The sequence below is a fragment of the Nannospalax galili genome, unplaced genomic scaffold, assembly GCF_000622305.1.
Source record: "Nannospalax galili isolate Female #2095 unplaced genomic scaffold, S.galili_v1.0 scaffold270, whole genome shotgun sequence".
Lineage (NCBI taxonomy): Eukaryota > Metazoa > Chordata > Mammalia > Rodentia > Spalacidae > Nannospalax > Nannospalax galili.
Genome location: NW_008330152.1, coordinates 1,382,672 through 1,407,430, shown reverse-complemented (window position 1 = coordinate 1,407,430; position 24,759 = coordinate 1,382,672). Strand labels below are relative to the sequence as shown.

The 24,759-nt window shown below is 50.7% G+C and overlaps 1 protein-coding gene across 9 annotated transcripts in view; it reads left to right on the top strand.

Moving 5' to 3' along the window:
- Positions 1-24,759, top strand: part of Bcor (BCL6 corepressor) — a 126,540-nt gene that overhangs the window by 83,757 nt on the left and 18,024 nt on the right. For 5 of the 9 annotated variants that reach the window (XM_017800600.1, XM_029568349.1, XM_029568352.1 and 2 more), the window contains exons 2-6: positions 18,029-18,154; positions 19,485-19,563; positions 20,521-23,358; positions 24,022-24,075; positions 24,552-24,738. In XM_017800600.1, the coding sequence (XP_017656089.1) occupies positions 18,069-18,154; positions 19,485-19,563; positions 20,521-23,358; positions 24,022-24,075; positions 24,552-24,738 (3,244 nt within the window). In that variant the 5' untranslated portion in view covers positions 18,029-18,068. Of the gene's footprint in view, positions 1-349; positions 501-18,028; positions 18,155-19,484; positions 19,564-20,520; positions 23,359-24,021; positions 24,076-24,551; positions 24,739-24,759 lie in introns of those variants that run through there. The other 4 variants (XM_008842873.2, XM_017800604.1, XM_008842861.2 and 1 more) reach the window with 2 other exon arrangements.

The window sequence follows — 24,759 nt, the reverse complement described above, 5'->3', positions numbered from 1 at the left end:
CGGGGGGGGGGGGGGGCTGGGCTGGAAGCTGGGAAGCTAGGCTCGGCGTTAGCTCGCTAGCAGGAAGGGGAGGGCGTCGGGTTCCCGTCTGCTTTCTTTTTCGACTCTGGAAAGAACTGTAAAAACCCCCAGTAGCCGCCGCCGCCGCCTCGTCTGGCCTCTCCCGGGACCGGTCGTTCTTCCGAGTGGAACGACGGCTTGTGCGTGCGCTAGTGTGTGTGGCGGGCGCCTCGGGCCGAGCCCGAGCTCAACCTGCCGCCGCCGTCGCGCAACTCGGGAGGGGAGTCCCGGGATTTTTTTCTTGACTTGCCCTAAAGTGTGAATCACGTGGATTTAAAGAAAAAAAAAAAAAAAAACTACTAGGAAACCGTGGATAGCCGGAGGTTGGATCTTGGCCGGTCCGCCCGCCCGCCGGGTCAGAGGCTTTGTTTTGTAAATGCTCTTTTAAGATTCGAATTTGCGGCCCCCTCCCACCTTCTTCCTCCGGTGGACATCCTGGGGTAGGTTTTAAGTTCTGAGTCTCCGAGGGGCGGTTGATGACTGTGCCTGTGTACTGGTGTGGCGGGGGGAAGGAGGGGCGAGCCCTTGGCTCTCCGCTGGGCAGCCGGGAGTCTGGTGGAAGCCCTGACGGGCGAGTGAAAGTCTGCGGCCATAGGAAGTTGGTCCCACTCGGAGGGCGGGCGGCACCAAGGATCAGGGAGAAGAGGAACTTAGGCACCCGGGCACGATCCTCGGCCGAGGCGAGGAAGGCGAGATGCTGCGGGGCCAGCGCTTGCAGCGGGCGGGAGACTACACTGCAGAGTCACCGCCAACTCGGGGGCTCCGGGCGGCGGCGAAGAGCGCCTGCTGTTTACCTAGCGAGCCTTGGGGCACCGTGTGCGGGGGGGCGGCTTGAGGCACGTGTAGTCGGGGCGGACTTCCCTTTGCCAGATCGCTCAAGGGGACACGTACCCACGTCCGGAAGACCACCGAGCCTGGCCGCGTGGAGGCCGAGTCCGAGCGAGGTTTAATTTGCTGTTAATGAATCTTTTCCAGAAAGTCCGCGACCTCCAGCTAGAGGCTGTGAGTGCCCGCGCGCGAGGGCGCGCTCCGCTGGCGTCTAGAAGGTGGGGGTTGGGGCAGTGGAAGAGCGAAAAAGGAAGGAGGGTTATGTGTATTTAAAAACAAACCTTAAAAAGAAACCAGCGCGCTTCAAATAGGTATTCGTACTGCCTCGCTGCGTCTAGACTAGACAGCCTGGGGTTTTAGCTGTGTGATTACCCACCCACACTAAGAAGAAAAACAGACTAATAGAAAAGTAACATTTTGCATAAAGAAGGCACCTAGCTCATAATCAATCCATCCCACCCACCCCCGGTTTATTGAGAGAAGGCTGGCAGAGGGGTACTGCTATTTGGTTCTAGGTTTAGCACCTTTGGGGTAAATTTCTTAAAATGGACCGGGAGTAAAAAATTAAGGAAATAACCCAACCCAGAAGGTTGTGGGTGGTGAGCACAGACAGACTTGAGTATTTCTAGCCATCTGACACTTCCTGTGGCACTGGAAACGGACACCGCCAGGAGAAATCAACCCGTACGAGGTGTTGGATTCGGCTTTGCCAACAGAATCGCTGTGTGGAAGGCATTTTAATTGTCGGCCTCAGGGACTCACGCGTGGACACTTGGAATACGCGTTTCTCGACCCTTCCCACTCCATCCCCGACCTGTTATCTGGTCTGGGTTGTAGTATCGGCTCTTGTGTTTATATTGGGCACGGTTGTGCTGTGTAGAGCGGGGGTTGGGGGGTGGAATGGATATGCTTAATGCCGTCTAGGTTTGATCTGAGGCTGGCCTTCAGCGTTCGGGTATACACAGTCACGCTCTCGAATTGCCTGTGGTGGTTAGGGGAGCGCACGGGGTTCGGGCGCCAGGCACTCGGTGGGTAGGTCAGGGCTGGGGATCGGCCGGCCCCAGCGCTGTCCTTTGAGGCGCTGTCACCAGTAGGTGACTGAGAGTTAATTAGGAAGTGTTCTCTGGATCAATGGGCCGCACAGCTCATTAGCGATTCTCTCCAGCCCTCTGCCGGGCTGGCCTGGCCTCCGCCTCCCACACAGGCCCGGGCCGCGCGGTCCCGGCTGCGGAGAGCGCCGCTGGGAAGTGGGGAGGGGCGGGCACTGAGGGACAGCGGGGAGGCCAGTGTAACTTCGCCGGGCAGTGCGTTGCGCGCGGCGCCGCGAGATCCGCGCAGCCCGCTCTTTCTTCCTGCTCGCGGTCGCCTCCACTGTGTCTTTAACTCGCTCGCAGCTCGCGGTGCTGCTGGGCTGCTCCTCCCCGCCTCCCTCGCCTATCTCTTGTTCTCTAAGCACGACGCCTGTGCTCCCCGCCCAGTTTGGGATTAGACAAGATAAAAATAGGACTGCCCAGCGCACAGAGCTGTGACTGTGCCCCGGCAGCCAGGCTGGTGGGAGCGCAGGGGGTAGGATCTGGGGAGGACTTGCGGGGCGGCAAGGTTCTTCTAGGACCCTCATCCCCCACCCCACAGGCGCCGTCACGCTTCTTGGGTTCTGTCCGCTGTGAACCGTGTGGGACAGGGGGACCTGAGCAGTGTCTCCGTGTTCTCTCGGGTGTTGTTGGTGTGCGGGTGATAGATCGGTCTAGACAGGCATGCAGACTCCCTCCCGGCTGAAGGACTGGGGGGGGGGGAGCAGCAGACTCCTGTTAGCTGCGAGCGAGTGAGCTAGAGCTAGCCTGCGGGGGCACAGCAAGTCTGGTGGAAGGCAGGCTGTGGGAGTTTCTCTTAACCCCTTAAGTGCAGTAAAGAGAGTGTAATGGGGGGAAGGGGACAGCCAGTCTAGTAGAAGTGACTGGTGGTGAATGGTCCGCGGGGGTCTGGAGTCTAGGCCTCACTAGAGTTTTCCTTTCTCTTGTGTGTGAGTGTGCATGGTCACATCCTGGTGCACCCGCCAGTTCTTCCACAAACCAAATGCAGCTGCTGGACAGCCAGACTAGCTTGACTTCTCAACTGGGGAGCTGTGAACACACAGTGGGCACCCTCACTTGAGGATCTGGGTTGGAGGGGTGGGTACATAGACCTTTGTATTCCCTGGGGACTTAAAGTGTAGAGAAGGTAGTTGGGTCAATATGTACAGGTATGCCTTGGAGGGAGAACACAGCATTCATTCCTTAAACTGTCTGTAAATAAACACTTAACTGTGAACTTGTGGAGAGTTAGAGTCAGATATGTTCAGGGAGACCATCCAAATAGGAGTTGGCCTGGATACTGTTATAAGATCTATCATTTGTATACACATATGGGGCTAATATTGAATTAGTCTAAAAATCTGATACAACTTAGCAAACATTAGTTCTTTCCAGAGCTTAATATTGATGGCTAGGTGGGTTTCCTTATAGATAAATAACTCATTTCCCCCCTCCTCCTTTTCCCTGGAAAGGTTTGTGGTCTAAGGGATCCTCTATTTACATTTAAACTGAAAACCCTTGCTGGTCTGGTCTGGGAATGAATGGTATTATAGGGATAGCCAAAGAATGTAAATAGTAGGGAGGTGTGTATATGTTCAACAGGAATGGTCAAATTAAGATGTATCCCAGAATGACATGTGGTGAGACAAATCAAGGCACTTGGGTCTTGAAGTCCTAATGGAACAAGAGATACATAAGAGATAAAGAACTGGCCAAGAGGAATGTAAACATCTGTATGCAAATACTGAGATGTATAGAGATATTCTAAGAGAAAAATCCTAGACTTTGTGGAGCTGAAAACTGGAGCAGAATTTCTGTGTGTTCCAGAGACAAAAAGCCCATTTAAAGAGGGTCTCTTGGAAACACAAAAGGCACTCCTATGCATATGTATCCATGCTTAGATACCAGGGCCTAATTACCTTGAGAAACACTTCTTGCCTGGTGAGACCAATCTAGAAGCACAGACCACAGAACCATGTTGACACATTCTCCGGGAAATGATGTGTGTTTGGCCGGTACAAAATGGCAAAACAGCCTCCCCAAAAGGTGGATGTCCCTTGTTTAAGATTCCTTCTAGTTAGTTTGTGACCAGCTGACCAGGGAGCAGGAATTCTAGAGACTGGGAGTTCCTGACTAGAATGGCTGGATGGTAAAGGAAAAGGGAGTAGCTCTATACTTTGTGGCAGGGAGAAATAGATGTGAGACTGGTAAAGTCCTGTTGGCTAAGGTGGTACTGGGCTTAGTGGACTGGGAAAGAAAACCTAAAGAAGTGTGCCCCCTGGGAGTAATAAAGGAGAGGGAGGTATGCTTTCATTTTGGTATGCTTTATTATATATTTTTCCCCGGCTGGAGGAGACCATGTTTGGGACGGCCTGTACTAGGAGGATTAGCAGGCGCCTCCATGACCCCGGATGAGCAAGTAAACTCCTGCTTGGGTTTAGTTTGCCGGGGGCATCGATTTGTCTTGGTCCCTCTTTGTCTAAGCTCAGCCGGGAATTCCTGCTTTTATTAGGAAGACCGCACTTGGGTGGAGCCCAGGGCAGGGTGGGGCAGGGCTGGGCTGGAGGCTCCAGAGGCCTTAGTGCTGCCTCCACCCTAGGGCTGCCCTAAACAATGCCTCCCTGGTGGTTTCCTAGAGAACACAGCATCCAAAGACCTAGCCAGGGAAGGTGGTAGGGGGCCATTGCATCCACCTCGAGGCTGCCATCCCCCACCTTGGCTGGAGCCCAGAGGAGCTCATAAGGCCCTTTGTTAGGACTGGGTGTGACACCGGTGGTGCCCGGGAGTCTCCAAGGAGTGGGAGAAGAGTATTCTTGCATTAGAGTCCCGGCTGGATCCCATCTCTCAGGGGCCTCCCCCAGACTTGGTTGGGAATACTTTGGCTGGCCATTAGCTTCTTGGCCAGTGTTTAGGGCCAACAGGAGTCCGTCTGTTTGCGGAGCCAGCCGCTCTACTGAGGCCTAGGTGGTAGAGCCTGGAAAGCTGGGAGTATTAGGGCATGACCTCCTCTGTCCACCTCATTGGTGACCTAGCCTCCTTGGTCCTGAACTGCATTGATCTCTAGCCCTGCCCTACGGCATCCCAAACTTGCTGTCAACATGTCCTTCCAGAAGGGATGTCTGGCATTTTGTTGGGTAGTAGTTAATGGTGCTCCTCTGAAATTTCAGTAGAAGGTCCCCATTCTGGGCTCAAGCTCAATTTTACGTCCCCAATCCAGGGTCTTGTGGTAGGTCTCCACTTGTTTATTTTTAGAGATTAAGGACCCACAAGTTGGGCTACCCACGAATAGACAGCGTAGAGGTCCTCAGAGAAGATCCTGACAATATAAAATATAATTTGTGATCTAAAAGACAGTTTCCAGTATAATCTCATTATGCACCACAGACTCCCGGTGTTATTTTGTGGAAGGCGGACAATGATCAATTTACATTGACCCGGGGCTGGGCGAGCTTTTAGATGGTAATTGCCATATTGATTTGCATGCAAAAAGGAGACCTGCTAAAATTAAAGACCGGAAGCTAAATTAAACTAAATTTATTGTCTAGGTGCAAACGCAGGGAACTATTGGGGGAGGGAGGTGAGTCAGGTCAGGTTGCCTGGGGCAAAGCAGGTAAGGGGCTCCTAGAGCTGGGGGGGGGCAGTTTACAACTTTCCCCCGGTGTCTTAGCCTTGCGATTTTAAAATGTGGGGAGGGGGTCGTGTTTAGGGAAAAAGTTGTAAAAAGGTACTGTTGCATTGAAGGCCCTTAGTTTTTTAATGCTTATGGTAACTGACTGGGTGAGGGGAGGTTTATAGGGCTACAGGGGGGGGGGCGTCTTCCTACACCGTTTCCGCCACTCCCCGCCTCCCACTTCTTTTGTTCTGCCGGGCATTCTGTATGGTGCCTGAGACACCAAAAACTCTGGCTTCTGAAGAGTTGAGAAAGACATCCATTCTCCCTTCCCGCCGTGTTCTCCTCCCCCCCACACCCCACAACGGCAGACCTTGAGGCCAGACAGAGAATTGTGGGCCACCGTAGGGAACTGCTGGAGTTCTGTCTCCCAGCTAAGGCCTTTAAGGCCACTGGCTCGGAGGCTGGATGGCGATCGCTTCAGTAAGCCGCGGGCTCGAAGTGGCCCATATTGTGAGTGAGGAGATCGGGTCATTTGGGTTGGAGTGGGAGAGGCATCCGCCGGGGCCTCAGTCCACCCACCTAGTGAGGGGGTGGGGTGGGGGACAGGGGGTCGGCCCCTCTTTGAGGACTGGCTGGGACGGCGGGTGGAGGGAGTTGTAAACACTCGGCCAACTAGCCGAGGCTGGAAACTTTTAAAAAGAGAAAGAAAGCCACTTACGGAAGGCTGGCCTGGAGCCAGGGCAGCCGGGCCGGGTCGCTGGGGCACGCTCGACTGGTGAGCAAAGCGAGAGGCGCAGATGCCATTGCCCCTCCATCTTTCTCCTGGCCTCCTAGGCCCTCTCCCCGCCGGTGGCTGCTGGGCCATTTCTCAGGTCCCTGTCAGTGGTGCCAACAACTGCCCCAGGCTCAAAAACTCGCTGTGGTGACCAGATGTCTGGTACCTAGGCCGGTCCTCCCTGAGCGAAGGCAAAGGTTGAGCCTTTGGTGTTTAAGTTTTGCCAGGAACTGAAAGCCTAGGGTGCACGCCTAGTAATTGGAGGGGAGTGAGGAGGGAGTGTTGAGCACTGAGATTTGGAACCCAGCTTCTGGAAGGAAAGGTGAAAAGGAAAAGTATTCCATCCTCTGCCCTTGCCTCTGGGCTAGGCTTGGGGCGAGGGTGGGGGTTGGGGGGGGCATTAGGGTGTCAAATAGGGCCTGACATCTTGAAAGCTACTTGGCTGATAATTCTTTCTCCCTCTCCACCCACCTTGGTCCCTAGGGTTTTCTGGTGAAGCCTTAGGAGAGGTGGATGTAGGCGCTCCTTCCAAAGGGCTTCTGCTCCATCTAGATAATTTATTGCTTTGTGTGGCAATACTAGGGTGGGAAGCCCAGTCTTAGGAGCAGTAGTCAGCACTTTCCCTGAGACCTGAAAAGAACCAGCCTACCTACCCCTGCCTGTTGTAGGCTAGCACAGGAAGGGAAAGTGGTGCCTTGTTGGGAGGCTTGGCCCTCACACCAGGGTATCTCATTGTGGGAGATTTGTAGGTTGTTTCAGAAAATCGTGAGACTTTTCACTGTACCCAAGATTGCTGTAGGGTTCTGGGGAAACTGGGCTTAGACTAGGCTCATGCTGAATGAGTTAAGGCTTAGTTTTAGGTGCCAGCTTTTTTTTACCTTGTACTTGGTGCACAAGGCTCAAACTTCTAAACTTCTTTGAGGACAGAATACGTGAAAATGGGAATTTTCAAATGACACAATTAGACCAATAATTGGCTCCTCTCCGAAACTCCAGGACTGAGTTTGACCGTGGCCCATTTTTACTAGCTGTGTGACCTTGGGGGCAAGTTATTTATGGCCTCTGAGCCTCAGTAAGTTTCTTCATTTGTAAGACTGGGAATAATTATCCACCTTTAGGATCAAAGACAATACTTGGCACATAGTAGGCCCCAAGGATTAATAATTGCCTTGAATGACTGGTCATGTTTCTATAAGATGCTCTTCTGTTCTCTGTTGCTCCTGAGACCTGTTAGGCCAAGGATGCAGGTCAGGGTTCTCCCTCCCTCTAGGTCCACCTATGTATGTGGGTCCCTTTGTTAGTTTCTTTGCCTTCCGCCTTTAAAGGATTCCATATGAAACGATTTTGGATTTTTTTTTTCTAAGTGGGATCATTATATGGTTAGGAATTGATTCCAGAACCCGTATCTAGGTGCTGTTTTCCAGTCATTATTTCAGGGGAGGGGACAGGAGCGGAGCGGCTGAGGGAGAGAGACCCTGGAAGAGGTGAGGGGTGGCCTGCTGCTGAGGCCGAGGTGCTGTGGTTTGCTTGATAGGGATTAAGTCCGGATGCTGTGAGGGCTCACTGTGGTTTTCAATAAAGTCAGCGATTGCTTCTTTTATATTGATATGTATTTTTAAAAATTACTAGCAAGAGAAGAAAACCAGACCTGTATGGATCCAGGCCAGTAGTAAGCTACTGTGATCAGGTTTCCTCTTCGACTCCCAGAGGGGAAGTCAGCTTTTGATTGAAGCTACACTTGGTTCTTGACTCTCAGGGGATGCCTGCTCTGAAACTGGAGCCCTCCCTCCCTTTCTTTTTCCCTCTCCCCCTCCTCCTCCCTCTTTTTCCCTTCTTCCCCTAAAAGCCTTTGTGCTGAAAGAGCTACAGTAGGCACGAATCCCTGGTCCTTCTCTAAAGAATGCCTTACAGTCTTTGCTGATACTGTTTTGTGAGCAGTAGGTTTTACCAGGCCAGCAGTTTTATTCCGCCCCGCCCCCCCCCCCATTTTAGCTCACTATTTTAGAGGTAGTGTATGGGCAGGACACTCCCGAACTGCGGTGAACACCACAGTGTTGAGCCCAGCTGCCTGGAATCTGAAGACGCCTTAACCTTTGCCCTGGGGACCCTTCAGAAGTTGGGGGGGGGGAGCTTGAGGACTGAAGATTGTTCTCGAGGGTCTGTTTGTTTTCTTCAGTCAGAGACGCTGAGGGTGCAGTCAGGCAAGAGGGAGAGAGTATGTTCCAGCTTTGAGTCTGATTTAAAACTTGGTTTAATTGGAGAAACTCCTAGGCATTTCACAGTTCTGTACAAATGCAAACTTGAAATAGCTCGAGACCTACGTCATTTAGGAAAGAATAAATGAAGTACAGAAATGTCCAAACTATGTAAATCCTGGAGTTGTCTGCCCTCCCATAAACACATGACAAGTGCCAAGGCATTTCCAGTCAAAACACCCAGGGACCCAGCAGCCTCCATCCTTTGTATTTATTATTTTATTAACAGCATTTTACACAGCATTTAACAAGCCCAGCCTGCAGTGACTTGGGTGGGTGGAGGATGGGTGGGGGGTGGGGAGGAGTAGTCTACAAAGCCACTAGCTGGAGATCTCCCCAGATAAGAGGGAGTTTATTTCTACTGGCCAAAGAAGAGCCAAAAGTAGTGATAAAGAAAGAGAGCCCCTTTCCTTGCTGCGCTGCTCTGGTGCGTCTGCTCCAAGTTTCCACTTGGAAGGTAAAACAGAGTCCACTCCAGGCTGCTCTGCCTATTGGTTATTAGTAATTTTGAAAGGACAAGTATTTGTCTGCTATTGTTATTCCATGTCCTGGTAGAAAGTTTCTACCAAAAGTAATGCCTTTCTTAAGTCATAAAATGAGCCTTGTATGATTATTTAATTAAAATCTATTTAAGGACCGATTAGGCGTGTAATTTGTGCTAATAATGACGATTATGGAAATGTTCAGCTTAACCAAAAATCATAAAGGAGACATTTTGATCAGTGGGGCGACCCGTAAGTATTCAACTAGTTGGGCAATTTCTGAAAGACCAGAGGCAGCCCTCTGTGGGCCTGGACCGAATACTTACCCGAGCAGCCTCTGTAACATCTTGGAGAGCTGCAGGCCACCCCTGTCTCAACCCCAGCCTGACAACTTTGCCCAGTGTCCTGAGAGTGTGAGCATCATCTTCCCATCCCGCTTCCCGGGCACAAGCTCTGGGAGAGAACTGATAAACTACAGAGAAATCTCTGTGAAATGGCGGTGCTCTCTGGCTTTAACAAACAGCACCAACAAAACGCATGCTTCCTTGGCTGGCCTTGGCTGGAGCCCGCAGGGATGGGGGGAGCGAGGGTCCCTTGTTCCGGAGAAACCTGCCAGCTGCTGGGCTTGGTGCGAAGGCGAAGGCAGACACAATGCTGCTGTTGTTGGTTTGATCTCTAACTGTGGATTGTTAGTCTGGCTTTAACTATGTGGTAAGGGGGGAATGTGAAGGCTGTTTACAGCGAGTGCAAATAATGTGACAGCTGTTGGCGCGCGAGCAGTGCTGCGCCTCCTCGGCACTTACACAAAGCGGGCACTATGCAGGCCCACTGAGGAGCTGCAGAGGTGGCCTCCAGTTTCTGGCCAGTGCTTCCTCGCCTTAGAGAAAGCTCAGCTGCTTCCCCCCACCCATCAATCCCCAGCACACACCTTCAGAACTTCTCAGGGGTGGGGTGAGGGTGTGGAATGGTTTGTATGTTGTGGTTTAGGAGACTTGTTAGCCAAAGGTGTGAGAGAAGGCCCAGGGGGCCAGGAGTGTCACTGGAGGGATTTGGCCAGGATCCATGGACCTGGGTCCTCCACTGCTTGGGACAGAGTTTGCAAGATTTGGGAAAACAACTTAGACCTCTTAAGTCAGCTTGTTGGAGAGAGTGGATTGTTAACTGAAGGCTTTTGGGGGATCCCACAGGCTCTGAAGGCTGTTGTTCCCCCTCTGCAACGGCCCTGTTATCCACACGAGTTAGATAGGTAGCTACTGTGTTCTGGGCACTGGACACTATTCCCCAGGATGGAATGCAAGTATGTGGGTTCAGGACCCAAATGGACATGTATTTCAGGGAACAGGGTACAGGTTGGCTTTGATGTATATCTCATAACCTTCCCATTGCCCATAGCAGTGAGAAAAGTCCTGTAGCCTGCCTGCAGCACCACCCCCACTCTGTGGGCAGCAGCTAGATGCCCACAGCCATAGACCTTCCAAGTTCCTACCCCCACCAGGGTCTGCAAGGAGGCACCAGGGTGAGAGGAACAGTTAGTGGTGTCTATCACCCACTCCACTCCTGGAAATACATAGATCTTGGCCAAGACCTTGGCCCTGTCTGTCTCTGTCTCTGGGATGGGGGAGGGGGTTGTTAGTAAACTAAGAGTAAAGCTTCATCCCACTCCTCGCTTTCCAAGGTTGAAGACTTCTAAGCCCTGGCTGCTCCTAGGGTTTTGAGAATCTTCTGGGGATGACTTAGTTCCATATTCTGCCCTTCTATGTGACTTTGGCCCTTGGGTGTCCAAACTACAGGCTGCCTGTAGGTCTAGTTAGTCCCCCCACCTCCCAGGTAAACCCTCTGAGTTTTAATGTGGACTTCTGCTTCTAGTTGAGCTCCATTTGGGTAGCTGGGAGATGTTTCTGGAGTGATACATGAACTTCGGTGCCAGTTCTATAAATTGGTCTCTTTTTATGACGTGTGCCATTTTCTGTAGGAATGTTGCTTGCAAAACGAGTTTCGCCTTGGAGGAAAGGCGGAAAGATAAACAAGCCTACCACGCCAAAACACTGGCAGTCTTTGCCTCCTTCCAGCTCTCTTAAAGCAGCCGGGCTGTATTTCCAGGATTAGACTCATGCTTGTGAGGAGGGACTCGGGTTGGCTTCCCCCCCCAAGCAAATGCAAATTAGAGAAAAATAATTTTCTTTCAACGATATGCAATGTACTAGTCACTTGTTATCGTGCTCCAAGGCAGGCCTCATTTGCGCGTCTGCCAGCTCGCTCACATCTGCTTGGCGCTGTTCGGGGCATTTTAACCTTGGCGGTATCGTGTCTAGTCCCACGGATCAAGGGGGAGTAATTAAGCTCTGAACAGCCACAAAAATTCATGCACCCCATCTATAGCACATTTGTTCCATAGCTTTGTTTTGGGGTGCTTTGAGTTCCAAGACTGAGTAACAGACATGGAATTCCTATTGTTCCCTGTAAAGAAAGTGACTGACTCTCATCCCTAGCCTTCCCAGGACTTCAGGCTCTCAGGCTCTGCATAAGGAAAACCTGCGTGCAGATTTCAGGACACTTGCTTTAAAAGTTCCTTTGTGCTGCCTGGGGATACTAATGCTAGCATTCCTGTATAGCTTGTTCTTTTCTGAGGGCCAAGGAGTGACATTAAATGTGCTTTATTCATACAAAGCCCTGGTGGAGACAGGTGTCTTGTAGTCTTTGGAGGCTGATGTGGGATGTCTGTACACCCCTCCCCCCACCCCTTGTTGCCCGTTGTTGTATGGATTCCCCAGTGGGAACTGAGCTCTGTAGGGACTATGCCAAAGGAGGCTATGTGAAAGGTTTGGGGGAGGGGAGTAATAAGAGGGATTCCTGACTTTCTAGGTTTTGGGTGCTGGGTGACCTCCTTTTTGAAGAACACCTGCTGTGCCAAATTCACCCACAGCTTCCCTTTGAATACACACGTGGTTCACTGATTACTGGTGTGGCCCAACATGAAGAAAGTGAAAGGAACAAAAAGCCAGTGCCTCAATGGCCACCTCCTTGGAAGGGCCAGGGGGAAGTATCCATCCCTGCCTTGATCTGGGAGAGGTGGCCAACCAGATTCCTCAGGTTCTACCTGAGGGAAAGAAAGGGGTACATGACCAGCAACCCACATTTGACAGGCTCTCATGGTTAGCTCCACACCCACCCACCCTGTACAGTTGGCTAACTTGACTCACGTCTTTTGGGGAGAGAGAGGGTCCAGAGGAGCAACTCTCTAATCTGACTGAAGAGAGGGGTCTGCAGTACTGAGTCTCCCCTGGACTTAGAAGCATTTCCCATAAGGGCTCAGATTCTGCTTGAACCTAATCAAAGTTTATTTTTGCCCAAAATTGAGTGATGAGGACAGGAGTAGTGGAGACTCTGGCAGGGGAACTCTGGAAGCCCCCTTAATAATGTAGGGCCCAGGGGTTAACTAAGGTGAGAACTGATGGAGTTCCTGGAAGGCTTGACTGCTGACTCCTAGCCAGTGCCTCTCCTGTTGGGACCTTGGCAGGGAACTGTGAGGAGGGGCAGAAGGGACCCATAAGCCCTGAGCAGTGTGGAGGGAGAGAATCCCTTTGTTGCATGCAGACCCCATTACACTCCAGAGGAGTGGAAAATGGACACCCCTCCCCCTCTCTCCTTTGCTGCTGTCACCAAGGGCCAAGTTCACTCACTCTCTACTGTGACCCAGTAGCTGTGAGAGGAGGCAGGGAAGGTTCTGGGTGCTTGAAAGATCAGATCTATGCAAGCCCCCCCTCTGAGTCTGTTACTAATGCAAAATTGGGGAGTGTGGGTGGGGACACCCACAGAGCCTGTGGCTGTGGCTTGGAGTGTGCACCTAACCAGCTTGGATCACACCTCCAAACCCACACCCCAGATGCCAAAGATGGCCCAGGACCTGGAAGCAGCTTGAGGATCCCCTATTCCTTAGCTATATGACATCCCAGAAAACATTCCAGGAGGACCCATCCTACATCACACTTCTGGGAAAGCTTTTCCTTCTCATTTCCCACCCCCACATAGGCCTTCCCCCCAACATCCTAAAATAGGAACTTCTTCACCCCTCCCTTCCTTGACACCCAGAGCGTGGTACTGCTGTGAGTCTGGGTTTGGAACAACCCCAGAAAGGCCTGGTGCTAGCTTTGGGCTTGAGTGAAATCTACAGCGGCCTCCTCAGGCTTGCTCTGTCTGCTGCTGCCCCCATCTCCACTTCTCCCATGAGACTGCCACAGAGAGACTGTGGCAGCCGTTGTTCTGGGGCTTGTTTGGATCCATGTGTTTAGTGGAGTCAGATGCTGTTTGATGAGGTTAACGGTGGCCAACTCCAGCTATTGCCAGGCAAAACTCAAGTCCATAGTGCAGCGTAAGCCTCTGGAAAACATGGTGCCAAATATTTACAGAGGGGGCCAAGGTTGGAGAGATTCGGGCACCTGCCCAGAGACATGGGGTGGGTTAGGGTGAGAGCTGGGAGGCTGTGGTGACCACGTGCTTCCTGCATGTTCTACCCAGAGAACCAACCATGTGGAAAGAGAGGCCCCTTACCTCTAGAGGACCCCAGCACACTGACTAGGACCCCTGCTACCTATTTTCCACCTGAGCCAGAAGCTGCTTCAGACTTCTAGTCCCTCTGGCCACTAGCTGGATAACTGCCTGAGGGATTGGGGGCCCAGGGGAGCTTAGGGAAAGAGCTTAGAGACCCCCCCCCCAAAGAAGGGACACTGCCAGTGTGTTCGAGTGGAGAGCCAGGTGGCGAGGTTTCATCTTTCTAGGCCCTACCTGGGATGGGATGGTTGGGGGTGATGCCCTTCACATCATTGGTGCAGGTTTAACTGATGGTGGTGGGACATGGCATGCTGTATTGGAATGGCAATGGAGAACACAGAGAAGGCCAAGAGGAGCCAAATGCTGCCCCTCCCTTGGCTCCAGCTTCTGCACCGCTGCACCCCTTCCTCAACCTGCTCACTGTTTTATGCTAGGTAAACTGTAGGTGCCTTTAAAGAAGGAACAAGTAAAGCCAGGTGTGGTGATGCATTCCTTTTAATCTCAGCACTTGGGAAGCATAAGCAGGTGGTTCTCTGTGAGTTCCAGGCCAGCCAGGGCCACATAGTGAGACCCTGTCTCAAGACAAAAACATAAAAACATGTTCTATGTTTCCTTTTCCTCGACCTACGGTGCTATCTTGGCAGGGATCAGCGAAGTGGTGTGTTAGTAAGTACTACTTGGGAGTCCTCTCGTTTTTTTCTTGAGGGGAGTCAGTGCCCCTTCAGGGATGCCAAGGTTGGAAGGACAGCACCTGACCTAACCTTGATCCCTCTGACCCTTTTCTGCCCTTCAGGCCCTTCCTTCTTCACAGTGTCCAGGCCAAGCACTGGCACTCTAGCCATAACCTTTGGCTCTGGAGCAAATAATTGCTCAAAGTCTGTCCAGATGACCCCGGAGCTCTGAAGCTTTCACACACACTGCAGCCAAGAGTTTCGAGCACATACCACGTGTGCCTGAGACGTGCAGTGCAGGCCAGGGCTCCCCTGGACTGGGGTGTTCCAGTAGACAGCTACTGCAGTTAGCAATTTGTTCTACAGAGACTAGACACTCTTCCCTGCCTGGCCTCCATCCTCTGAGCCATCTTCCCGCTGCATCGCCATTCCCATCCTTGATCCTTTCTCTCCATGACTGACAAAAAGGGTTAAAACCCAGAGCCAAGGTAAAGGTAAGCGGCTTACCCTGAGAACAGGTTGGTGCTTGTAAAGTGCTTTTTCATGAGTGACTTCACACATCTTGGCACTTCTAGAAGTATAGCTTGCATGTGGAAGAAGGGGTGCTGAAAAGTAAGGACAAATGAACCTATCATATATAACAGCCAAGTGCCTCAAGGTATTCTGTTTGTCATCAGAACCAGATCTTTCACCCTCTCCCCTGTATCCCATGGCCAAGGATCAGCAAAGTCAGTTCCAAGCGGTTTGCCTTGGAGGTTAAATACAAAGGAGGAAAAGGAAAAAAACCAGCTATTTCACCAGCAATTTCTAGAAACTGAGTTATTGGATTTTTGAGACATGATTCACATAGCTGAGGCTCAAACTCTCCATGTAGCCAAGGATGACCTTGAACTCCTGATTCTCCTGCCTCTATCTCCCAAGTGCTGAAATAATAAATATGTACCACAATATCTGGCTCTTTCATCCCTTCCTTCCTTCCTTCCTTCCTTCCTTCCTTCCTTCCTTCCTTCCATGTTCCCTTGTTCTGTATCCCAGAGAAGTGCTGCCTGTGGGTGAGGGTAATCCTTAGCTTGATGGAAGCAGGATTCCTCTGCTGAGGATGTTCCTGCTGGGGCCTGGGCTGCTCTTGTTTGTCACCCCAGAGAAGGGCCTTTTGCCAGACAGGGCCCACTCCTCATTGGCCCTTTCTGCTCTGCTCCTCTTTGGCCAGGCTCCTGAAGAGTTAAAAGTTCTTAGCTTATTGCAATGAAATTATGGCTGGCAGTGGCGCCGATGTTTGTTCAACAGACCTCCACTTTTAAACAGTTCACAAAAAGTTCATGGGGCAACTAAAGATTAGGAGAGAGAGAGAGAGAGAGAGAGAGAGAGAGAGAGAGAGAGAGAGAGAGAACATATACGTACACATGTGTGCACGATCGCTCATGCATGTGCTTGTATAGTCCACAATGCAAATACTCCTTGGTTCAGTCCCCTCCCCCAAACCACAGAGGGGGTGGGAGGAGAACTGAAATGCACTCCTGACCTCAACCCTTAGTCTGCCCCTGTGCATATGACAACACTTCATTCTGATGCTACTGTTATTTTATCTGTGGCATTGATGCTGAAAACCTTGAAGGATGAGCCCCAGAGAGGGGCATGAAGCTTCCCTTCCCCAGGCTATCCCAGGTGCCTTCTGACTACATCCCTTTCCCTCCCAGTCCAGGTGACCTGAAGCTGCCACTGGGCCTTGGGGGGCGGGGTGTCAGACATTCAGTAGGATGATTCTGTTCCTCTTTGGGGTGCCTTTTCCCCAGGTGGCCATTGAGGATGGTGTGTAGGAGGCAGCTGGTTATCGGGGAGACTGGTTGTTAGGAATTGGAACACCAGAAATTTGACTTTCCTTAGGTGTGTGCTTCCTCATCATCCTTGCTCCTAGGGATTCGTTGAACAGTTCTCCTGCTCCTGATGGAATTTCTGCATTTCATCAGTGTGCGGTGAGGGCATGGTGCAGTCCCAGGGCCTGCTTGTTTTGTATATTTGAAAGATGGAAAACCATGACCTGCCTCACAGTCTTCCCCAGCAGCTCAGTTGGTATCCCTGGCACTGTGGCCAGGCCATTGGGAATGCCCCAGTTGAAGACAGAGACCCTTCCCAGGGAAACAGCTTCTCCAAGTCCACTCCCCTGCCGCCTTTGCAGATTCCAGCCTCTTTGGGGGCCCTTCCAGCTTCATTGTTGAGCTCTAACTGTGCATGTTGTGTCGGTGCGTGTTGTTCTATGGATGGGGGCAGATGGGGGTTGCTGGTGGACAAAAGACCTAGTTAGGACAAAGAAAACCGAAGGATAGCCTAGCTTTTGGATTCAGTCCGCCTAGGCCTGCCCCACCCCCACCCCAGACCCTGGCAGAAGAGTCCCCGACCTGGTGCCTCCACCCAGTCGACCTAGCAGTCTGCTCCTCCGTGTGCTAAAGTGTAAAAGCAAGCATTTGCATATTTTCTCCTGCTAACAAAGGAAATGTGTCGACTTAAGGGAACATTTGGGCTTTCGGAAACTGTGTGGGTGGGTGTGTGAGGGAGGAGAAGAAAAGTTCGCCTGATGATCTATCTGCACACGAATTATTTCACACTCAGGTTTGAATCCGTTGAAAAATGCTGTGGCCTGTCCTGGATAGGGAAACTGAGATGTGTTTGTGAGTAGGGAATTGCCGAGGGCCATCGGTCCCAGGCATTAAAGGCTCCCCTACTTATTAACCCAGCATTTAACAGCAGGATATGGGCTGAAGCGCAGTCAAAAGAAACGGCTCAACCTCCAAAGAGCAATTAAAATCCTGCACGAGGATAAATCACGCGCCGTGATAATCCTGTTAATAAAATGCAGCTTGTCCTGACCCTTCACTCATGCAGCAAACTAGAATGTGATGTGGGTGGGGGCAGTGGGCCAAGAAGGTGAGGGGGGGTGGTCTGGGCTCTTCTGCTGCCCCCTGCAGCCTCCCCCTCCCACGAGGTGGAAAATGGGTGGCTTTTGCCTGCTCCATGTGTGCCGGCTAGGAGCCCATCAGCATCAGCCTAGGCTGCAAAGACTTACTCGCTTGCTAATGATTTCTTGTCCCCAGCGAGAAGGCGTCATTGAATTACTCAGCCGCCTCCCCCTGCAGCTCCCAGGCAAAACTACCCAGGCAAAAACCACCCCGGTTAGGTGCTTAATCTAATCTAGGGCTCTCTGGTGGAGAGGCTCACCAGCCCATCCGACTCTTTTCACCCTCAATCTATGGATTGTACACACAACGGCTTGGAAATTCAGTCCTAGCAATGTATCTTAGTTTGAGCTCTGAACCTGCCGCCACCACCTCACTGTCTCTTCTCTCATTTATGTAAGAAGGATCAATGTATGCGTGCCAGTGACCCCCTATAGCTCTTGCTATAGTTCCCCTTCAAATAAGGCTTCCTTCTGTGACAACTAGCAAGAAAGAGTGGTGTGTGTGTGTGTGTGTGTGTGTCCGCCACACACTGGGAAAAGGGTGGGTGGACACCAGGCTGTGGCTTGGATGACTTCTTCGTTAGCCTTAAACTGCTCCCTTCCCCTGCTGTCTGGGTCAGGTGGGTCCTTGGCTCACCGACATCTGCAGACCATTCAGCACAGTCTGCATCCTGAATGAATTGCTTTGAAAGAGGCCTTCTCTACTTCCCTGGTTACCTCTCCTTTACTTAACCTCTTGGGACGACCCCCCCTCCTTCTTTTTTTTAAAACAGACTAGACGCTTGAAGCCAAGCTGCCATCCAAGAAGACGACATGCTTTCAGCAACTCCCTTGTATGGGAACGTTCACAGCTGGATGAACAGCGAGAGGGTCCGCATGTGTGGGACAAGTGAAGACAGGTGAATGCGGCCTCCAGGACCAGGCCTGGCAGAGGGAGAACTGGTCTCCTCCCCTGCACTCCTGAGTAGAGCCCATGCCCAAGCACCCTCACCTTCTCACTGTCAGAGAAGCGCCTAAATAGGACTGGGCAAAAGAGATCTCTCCTAGCTGGCGGCCCTTGATTTACAGTTCTAGCAGGCAACCTGGCTCAGCGAAGCATTGCCGCCCTTTAAAAGATTAGCCCCTAAAGCGGCCTTTCAGTGCACTTTCGTCCTTAATTTATTATTTCATATTTATGAAGGAGAATTAATCCCAGTCTATATGCTGCTTTAACTCTAAATGTCAGGAGTGTGGGCCCAGGTGGATCGGCATTCGATGTGCTTTTAAAACAAATAGTTTGCTTAGTAATAAACGGGATGATGGCTACCCTTTCCTTGGGTGGAGCCCAAGGTTTCGGATTGCCCTCTACTGCCATTCCACGAGGCCATTGTCCTGGGTTTTGGTCACCAGACAACTCTGTTAGGCTTTCTAATCAGTAATTTTAGATCAGGGGTGTGGGTTGGGGGGAGGATAGCTAAACAGTAGACGACTGAAGCTGCTCTTCTGGGTAACGATGAAACTTTCCCTCTGCTACTTGTCAGTGATGCTATCCTGGGGATTTGGAGGTTGGCATGGAACATTTTTTCTTTATCGATGCTCTCTGATAACAAGTCCCAGGGCAGCTGCAGCAGCCTGGCACAGATATGCAGCTTCCTCTTTAGCCTGGAGTAGCAGACATTTCTCTGATACTGGTGTATATGCCCCCCCCCATCATTTTGATAAAAGGCAATCAAATATGTGTTCATTATCACCATGGAAACTAGTTTCCTGGGTGTGGTCCTTTCCTTTGTTTGGGGGAAAGTTTGGAAAGCCTGCCCTCAGGGTTAACACAGAAGTGGTTAGAAGGTACCAGCCTGTAGACTTCTGAACTTCCAGCCTGCCTTGGTTCATGGCTGTTTTACTTCATGTTTGCACACCAGGACAGCTCATAAGGGTTAGCTAGGGCAGTAGTTGGCCTCTGTAGAGGTCACGTGGGAGAAGTGTTGTGCTTAATTTCTGGCTTGCCCACCTCGGGGACTACGTGTTATTCATGTCCCCACACATGAAAGGCCTGCCTTCCCTTTGTGCTGCCAGGGCAATATTGAATCACCATTTGGGAGCAACTTTAAGTACAGGTCATGGAAGGGAAGGTTAGAATGGTTCAAAAAAACAAAAATGAGATTAGTAGAAAGTAGTCTGGTCTGGGGAGATAGATGAAAGATGAATTCAGCAAGAAACGATTCATGAAATTGGTTATGTCTTTTTAAATAGGAAAATTCCTGTGAATGACGGTGATGCTTCAAAAGCCAGGCTGGAACTGAGGGAGGAGAATCCCTTGAATCACAACGTGGTAAGAGATGAATGACTTCTGTTGATGACTGAGTATCAGTGATCTGTAATCAATTGTGCATTAATTTGTATACAATTAAGGAGTTTGGGCCGTAGTGAGCATGCACACGTATGTGTGCATGTCTGTAGAAGTTGTTGGCAGGGGTGCAGGGCAAGGCTAAGTAGTAAGCCTATGGTACTGACAGTGCCGAGATCTGAGCTCTTCTGGGCTGTGCACTGTCCCTTAGTGACTAGTGGCACGTGTGGCTGCCTCAGTCTTCCACAAACTGTGTGCCCCATGAGTGTTCCCATCTGGAGAAGTTCCCAGCCTCCAAGTAGCCCCTGAGGCTTTACCTTACCAGTAAAATATGAAATGCCCAGACTGTCCTTTCAGGCACCAGGGAAAGGAAGTCAAAAGATGCGACCACAGTTTGACCCCTGGCCTCTTTATTGATTTAGAAATGAGATGGCTAAAGTTCCCTGCGCCTGTTGTCTTGTGGAAGATTGTTTCTTGTCCTGTTAAATGATGCCTTTCTACATCCAGGAAAAACTAACCACATTCAACCCCTCCCGCCCAACCTAGCAGGTTCCACAGGGTTAGTGTGAATCTTGTACCCCATAAGGGTGAATTAGAGAATATTGTACTTGGTGTCTTCTCTCCTGTAGTTAAGACTTTCTGCTGTGAAGGGTGAAGTTCTCAGAGTTCACTGATGACCAATATAATGTATGGGTTTCTAGTCTGAATGGATTGTTTCCATGCTTGCAGGGTACTAGCTGAATAGGGGTGAAAAAAAAGTGAGGCAACAGAGGGCTTTGGATGTGGGAGGATGAAGCAGTGGACCCTGGGAAAGCTGTCTTTTACCTTTTCTGTTGGGGTGTTAAGGCTGATGTCATGTGACCCAATGGGTGGCCTTTCTTTGGGACTGAAGCTGCTGCTTTGGCAGGTGTCCCAAGTAACACGTGTCCTTCTCTTACAAAGGTGGACACCAGTGCAGCCCATCGGATAGATGGCCTGGCAGCACTGAGCATGGACCGCACGGGACTCATCCGGGAGGGGCTCCGTGTCCCTGGAAACATCGTCTATTCTGGCTTGTGTGGACTGGGCTCAGAAAAAGGTCGGGAGGCTGCCACAAGCTCTCTGAGTGGCCTTGGATTTTCTTCAGAAAGAAATCCAGAAATGCAGTTCAAACCGAATACGCCTGAGACAGTGGAGGCTTCCACTGTCTCTGGAAAAGCCCCAAATGGCTTCAGTGCTATATACAAAACACCACCTGGAATACAAAAAAGTGCTGTAGCCACAGCGGAAAGCTTGGGCTTGGACAGGCCTGCCAGCGATAAACAGAGCCCTCTCAACATCAATGGTGCTAGTTACCTGCGGCTGCCCTGGGTCAACCCTTACATGGAGGGGGCCACGCCAGCCATCTACCCTTTCCTCGACTCACCAAATAAGTATTCACTGAACATGTACAAGGCCTTGCTACCTCAGCAGTCCTACGGCTTGGCCCAGCCGCTGTATTCTCCTGTCTGCACCAATGGGGAACGCTTCCTCTACCTGCCACCCCCACACTATGTTAACCCCCACATCCCTTCCTCCCTGGCTTCACCCATGAGGCTCTCCACACCTTCAGCCTCTCCAGCCATCCCACCTCTCGTCCACTGCACAGACAAAAGCCTCCCATGGAAGATGGGTGTCAGCCCTGGGAACCCGGTTGATTCCCACAACTATCCTCACATCCAGAACAGTAAACAGCCCAGGGTGCCCTCCGCCAAGGCAGTCACCAGTGGCCTCCCAGGGGACACAGCTCTTCTGTTGCCCCCATCGCCTCGGCCCTCGCCCCGTGTTCACCTTCCCACCCAGCCCACTGCAGAGACCTACTCTGAGTTCCATAAGCACTATCCCAGGATCTCCACCTCCCCTTCGGTCACCCTGACGAAGCCATACATGACAGTCAGTAATGAGTTCCCCACAGTCAGGCTGTCCAATGGCAAGTACCCCAAGGCTCCAGAGGCGGGTGAAGGTGGCCAGTCTGGACACATCCGGAAGACAACAGTTCAAGATAGAAAAGATGGGGGCTCACCACCTCTGTTGGAAAAGCAGACCGTTACCAAAGACGTCACAGATAAACCACTAGACTTATCTTCTAAAGTGGTGGATGTAGATGCTTCCAAAGTTGACCACATGAAAAAGATGGCTCCTACTGTCCTGGTTCACAGCAGGGCTGCAAGTGGGTTAGTGCTCTCCGGAAGTGAGATTCCAAAAGAAACATTATCTCCTCCAGGAAATGGCTGTGCTATCTATAGATCTGAAATCATCAGCACTGCTCCCTCATCCTGGGTGGTGCCGGGACCTAATGAAGAGAACAATGGGAAGAGCATGTCGCTGAAAAATAAGGCTTTGGACTGGGCCATACCACAGCAGCGAAGTTCATCGTGTCCCCGAATGGGTGGCACAGATGGTGTGATCACTAACGTTTCAGGGTCAGTGTCGAGTGCAGGCCGCCCAGCCTCTGCATCACCAGCCCCCAATGCCAATGCAGATGGCACCAAGACCAGCAGGAGCTCTGTGGATACCACGCCGTCAGTCATCCAGCACGTGGGCCAGCCCCCAACCACGCCTGCCAAGCACAGTGGTGGCACCAGCAGCAAGGGAGCCAAAGCCAGCAACCCAGAGCCTAGTTTCAAAGCAAGCGAGAATGGCCTCCCACCAACCTCAATATTTCTATCTCCAAATGAAGCATTCAGGTCCCCACCAATTCCCTACCCCAGGAGTTACCTCCCTTACCCGGCACCAGAGGGCATCGCTCTAAGTCCCCTCTCTTTACATGGCAAAGGACCTGTGTATCCTCACCCAGTTTTGTTACCCAATGGCAGTCTGTTTCCTGGGCACCTTGCCCCCAAACCTGGCCTGCCCTATGGGCTACCCACAGGCCGACCAGAGTTTGTAGCCTACCAAGACGCCCTGGGCCTGGGCATGGTGCATCCCATGTTGATCCCACACACACCCATCGAAATCACTAAAGAAGAGAAGCCAGAGAGGCGGTCCCGCTCTCACGAGAGAGCCCGGTATGAGGACCCAACCCTCCGGAATCGGTTTTCTGAGATGTTGGAAGCCAGCAGCAGCACCAAACCACACCCGGAAGTCCCCACCGACAAGAACCTGAAGCCAAACCCCAGCTGGAATCCAGGGAAGACTCTTGTCAAAAGCGACAAGCTTGTCTATGTAGACCTTCTCCGAGAAGAAGCAGATGCTAAGGCTGAGACAGGAGTGTCCAAACCCGGCCTGGCAGCCGAGAGTGTGGGCCAGAGTGCGGAGCCCACCAAGCCCCCTGTGGATCCGGCGCTGCAGCAACACCGCGATTTCGTCTCTCTCAGAGAGGAGCTGGGCCGCATCAGTGACTTCCACGAATCCTATGTTTTCAAACAGGCCCCTGGCCAGCCAGTGTTCAGCTTAGGCAAGGACAGTGTTGCAGCAGGAACCAACAAAGAGAACCTAGGGATGCCTGTGGCAACTCCGTTCCTGGAGACAACTCTGAGCAGCGAGGGTCCCACTGTGACTTTTAGTAAAACCCAAGAGGATCCCAAACCATTCTGTGTGGGCGGTGCCCCTCTGAGCATGGACGTCACCACCCCCACCTATACCAAAGATGGAGCTGATGAGGCAGAATCGAACGATGGCAAAGTTTTGAAGCCGAAGCCATCTAAGCTGGCAAAGAGAATTGCGAATTCGGCGGGTTATGTGGGTGACCGATTCAAGTGTGTCACTACTGAACTCTATGCAGATTCCAGTCAACTCAGCCGAGAGCAACGGGCATTGCAGGTGAGGCCCCCCCACCTGAATTTCACTAACTTTTTCGCTTGTCAGTTTTGTAATGTGCAAAGGGGATTTGGGGGGAGCTCAGTAGGACAGGGCACCAGACAGATTTGGTTAATGACACTTAATGATAATTGGAATGTATAAAATGTGTTCAGTAAGGGGACAGCAGAAGTAGCTCTTAGAGTCGTGTGTCTGGATGCTTTAAACTGTTCTGTAGACTATGAGGGAGCTCTACTGGAATGCTGATAACAAGTTATAATTATGAAGGTTGTCTAAAGACTGCATGGCGTTTACCTATCAATTGCTTTGATTTCTCTGCCTGTAAGATAACATATATCTAGAAGCACTGCTTAGCAAGCCTTACTTGATACTTCGTGGAGATGTGTAGCAGTCGCATGTCTGTGGGAATCGTACAGTTTTTTTTTTTTTCACCAAAAAGAAAAAGAAAAAGGAAAAAAAAAATCGCTTAAAGGGATAGAATATGTATTTAATTTGCTAGTGAATTATGAGATGTTGTATAGGAATTTCCTTAAGATATTTTACTTTTAATTAAAAGATGAATAAAGCCAAATTGTTTTGCAATGTTAAGAAAAAAATTGGTTTATGCTGATAAAAATGGATGAAGTTATCTAAATGATCCATTGAGTGCCCATTTTAATTACATAGATGGAAGGATTACAAGAGGACAGTATTTTATGTCTACCCGCTGCTTACTGTGAGGTCAGTTCTTCAAATTTTTATTACTAGAATCTTCCATAAACCTTTTGAGTTAAATTTCATTTCCAAATATACAAAGGGAAGTTGTGGGCCATGGTCGTCTTTATTCATTGTGCATTTTGTTTCTTTTCTGTTGTGTTTTTCTTTTGTTTTCTTTGCGTTGTGTTTTTGTTTTGTTTTACTTATAACGTTCAAAAGAGTATCTGTCTCTATGCAGTAGTGTATGTATGGCTGTACATACACAAGTCATATCTATATCTATATACACACGACTTTATGGATAAAGAATGTGACTACTTACATATAGACACTCTTAAATTTTATCTGTTATAAACTTTAAAATATCTGAGTTGCATCTCATAAACTGTGGTTGGTTTTGGGCAAGCTTTCCTTTGAAAACACTTTCCTTACTAGTATAAGGCACATGAAATAACCTTTATGGTAAGATGTTCTTTTTTCCATCTTGGTTCTCTTTCTAGCGTGCAATGATGCGCTTCTCAGAATTGGAGATGAAAGAGAGAGAAGGTGGCCACCCAGCAACCAAAGACTCCGAGGTGTGCAAATTCAGCCCAGCCGACTGGGAAAGATTAAAAGGAAGTCAAGACAAAAAGCCAAAGTCAGCTGCCCTGGAGGAGGCCATTACAGACCAGAACGACAGTGAGAGATGTAAGTAGCCTGAGCAGCTGA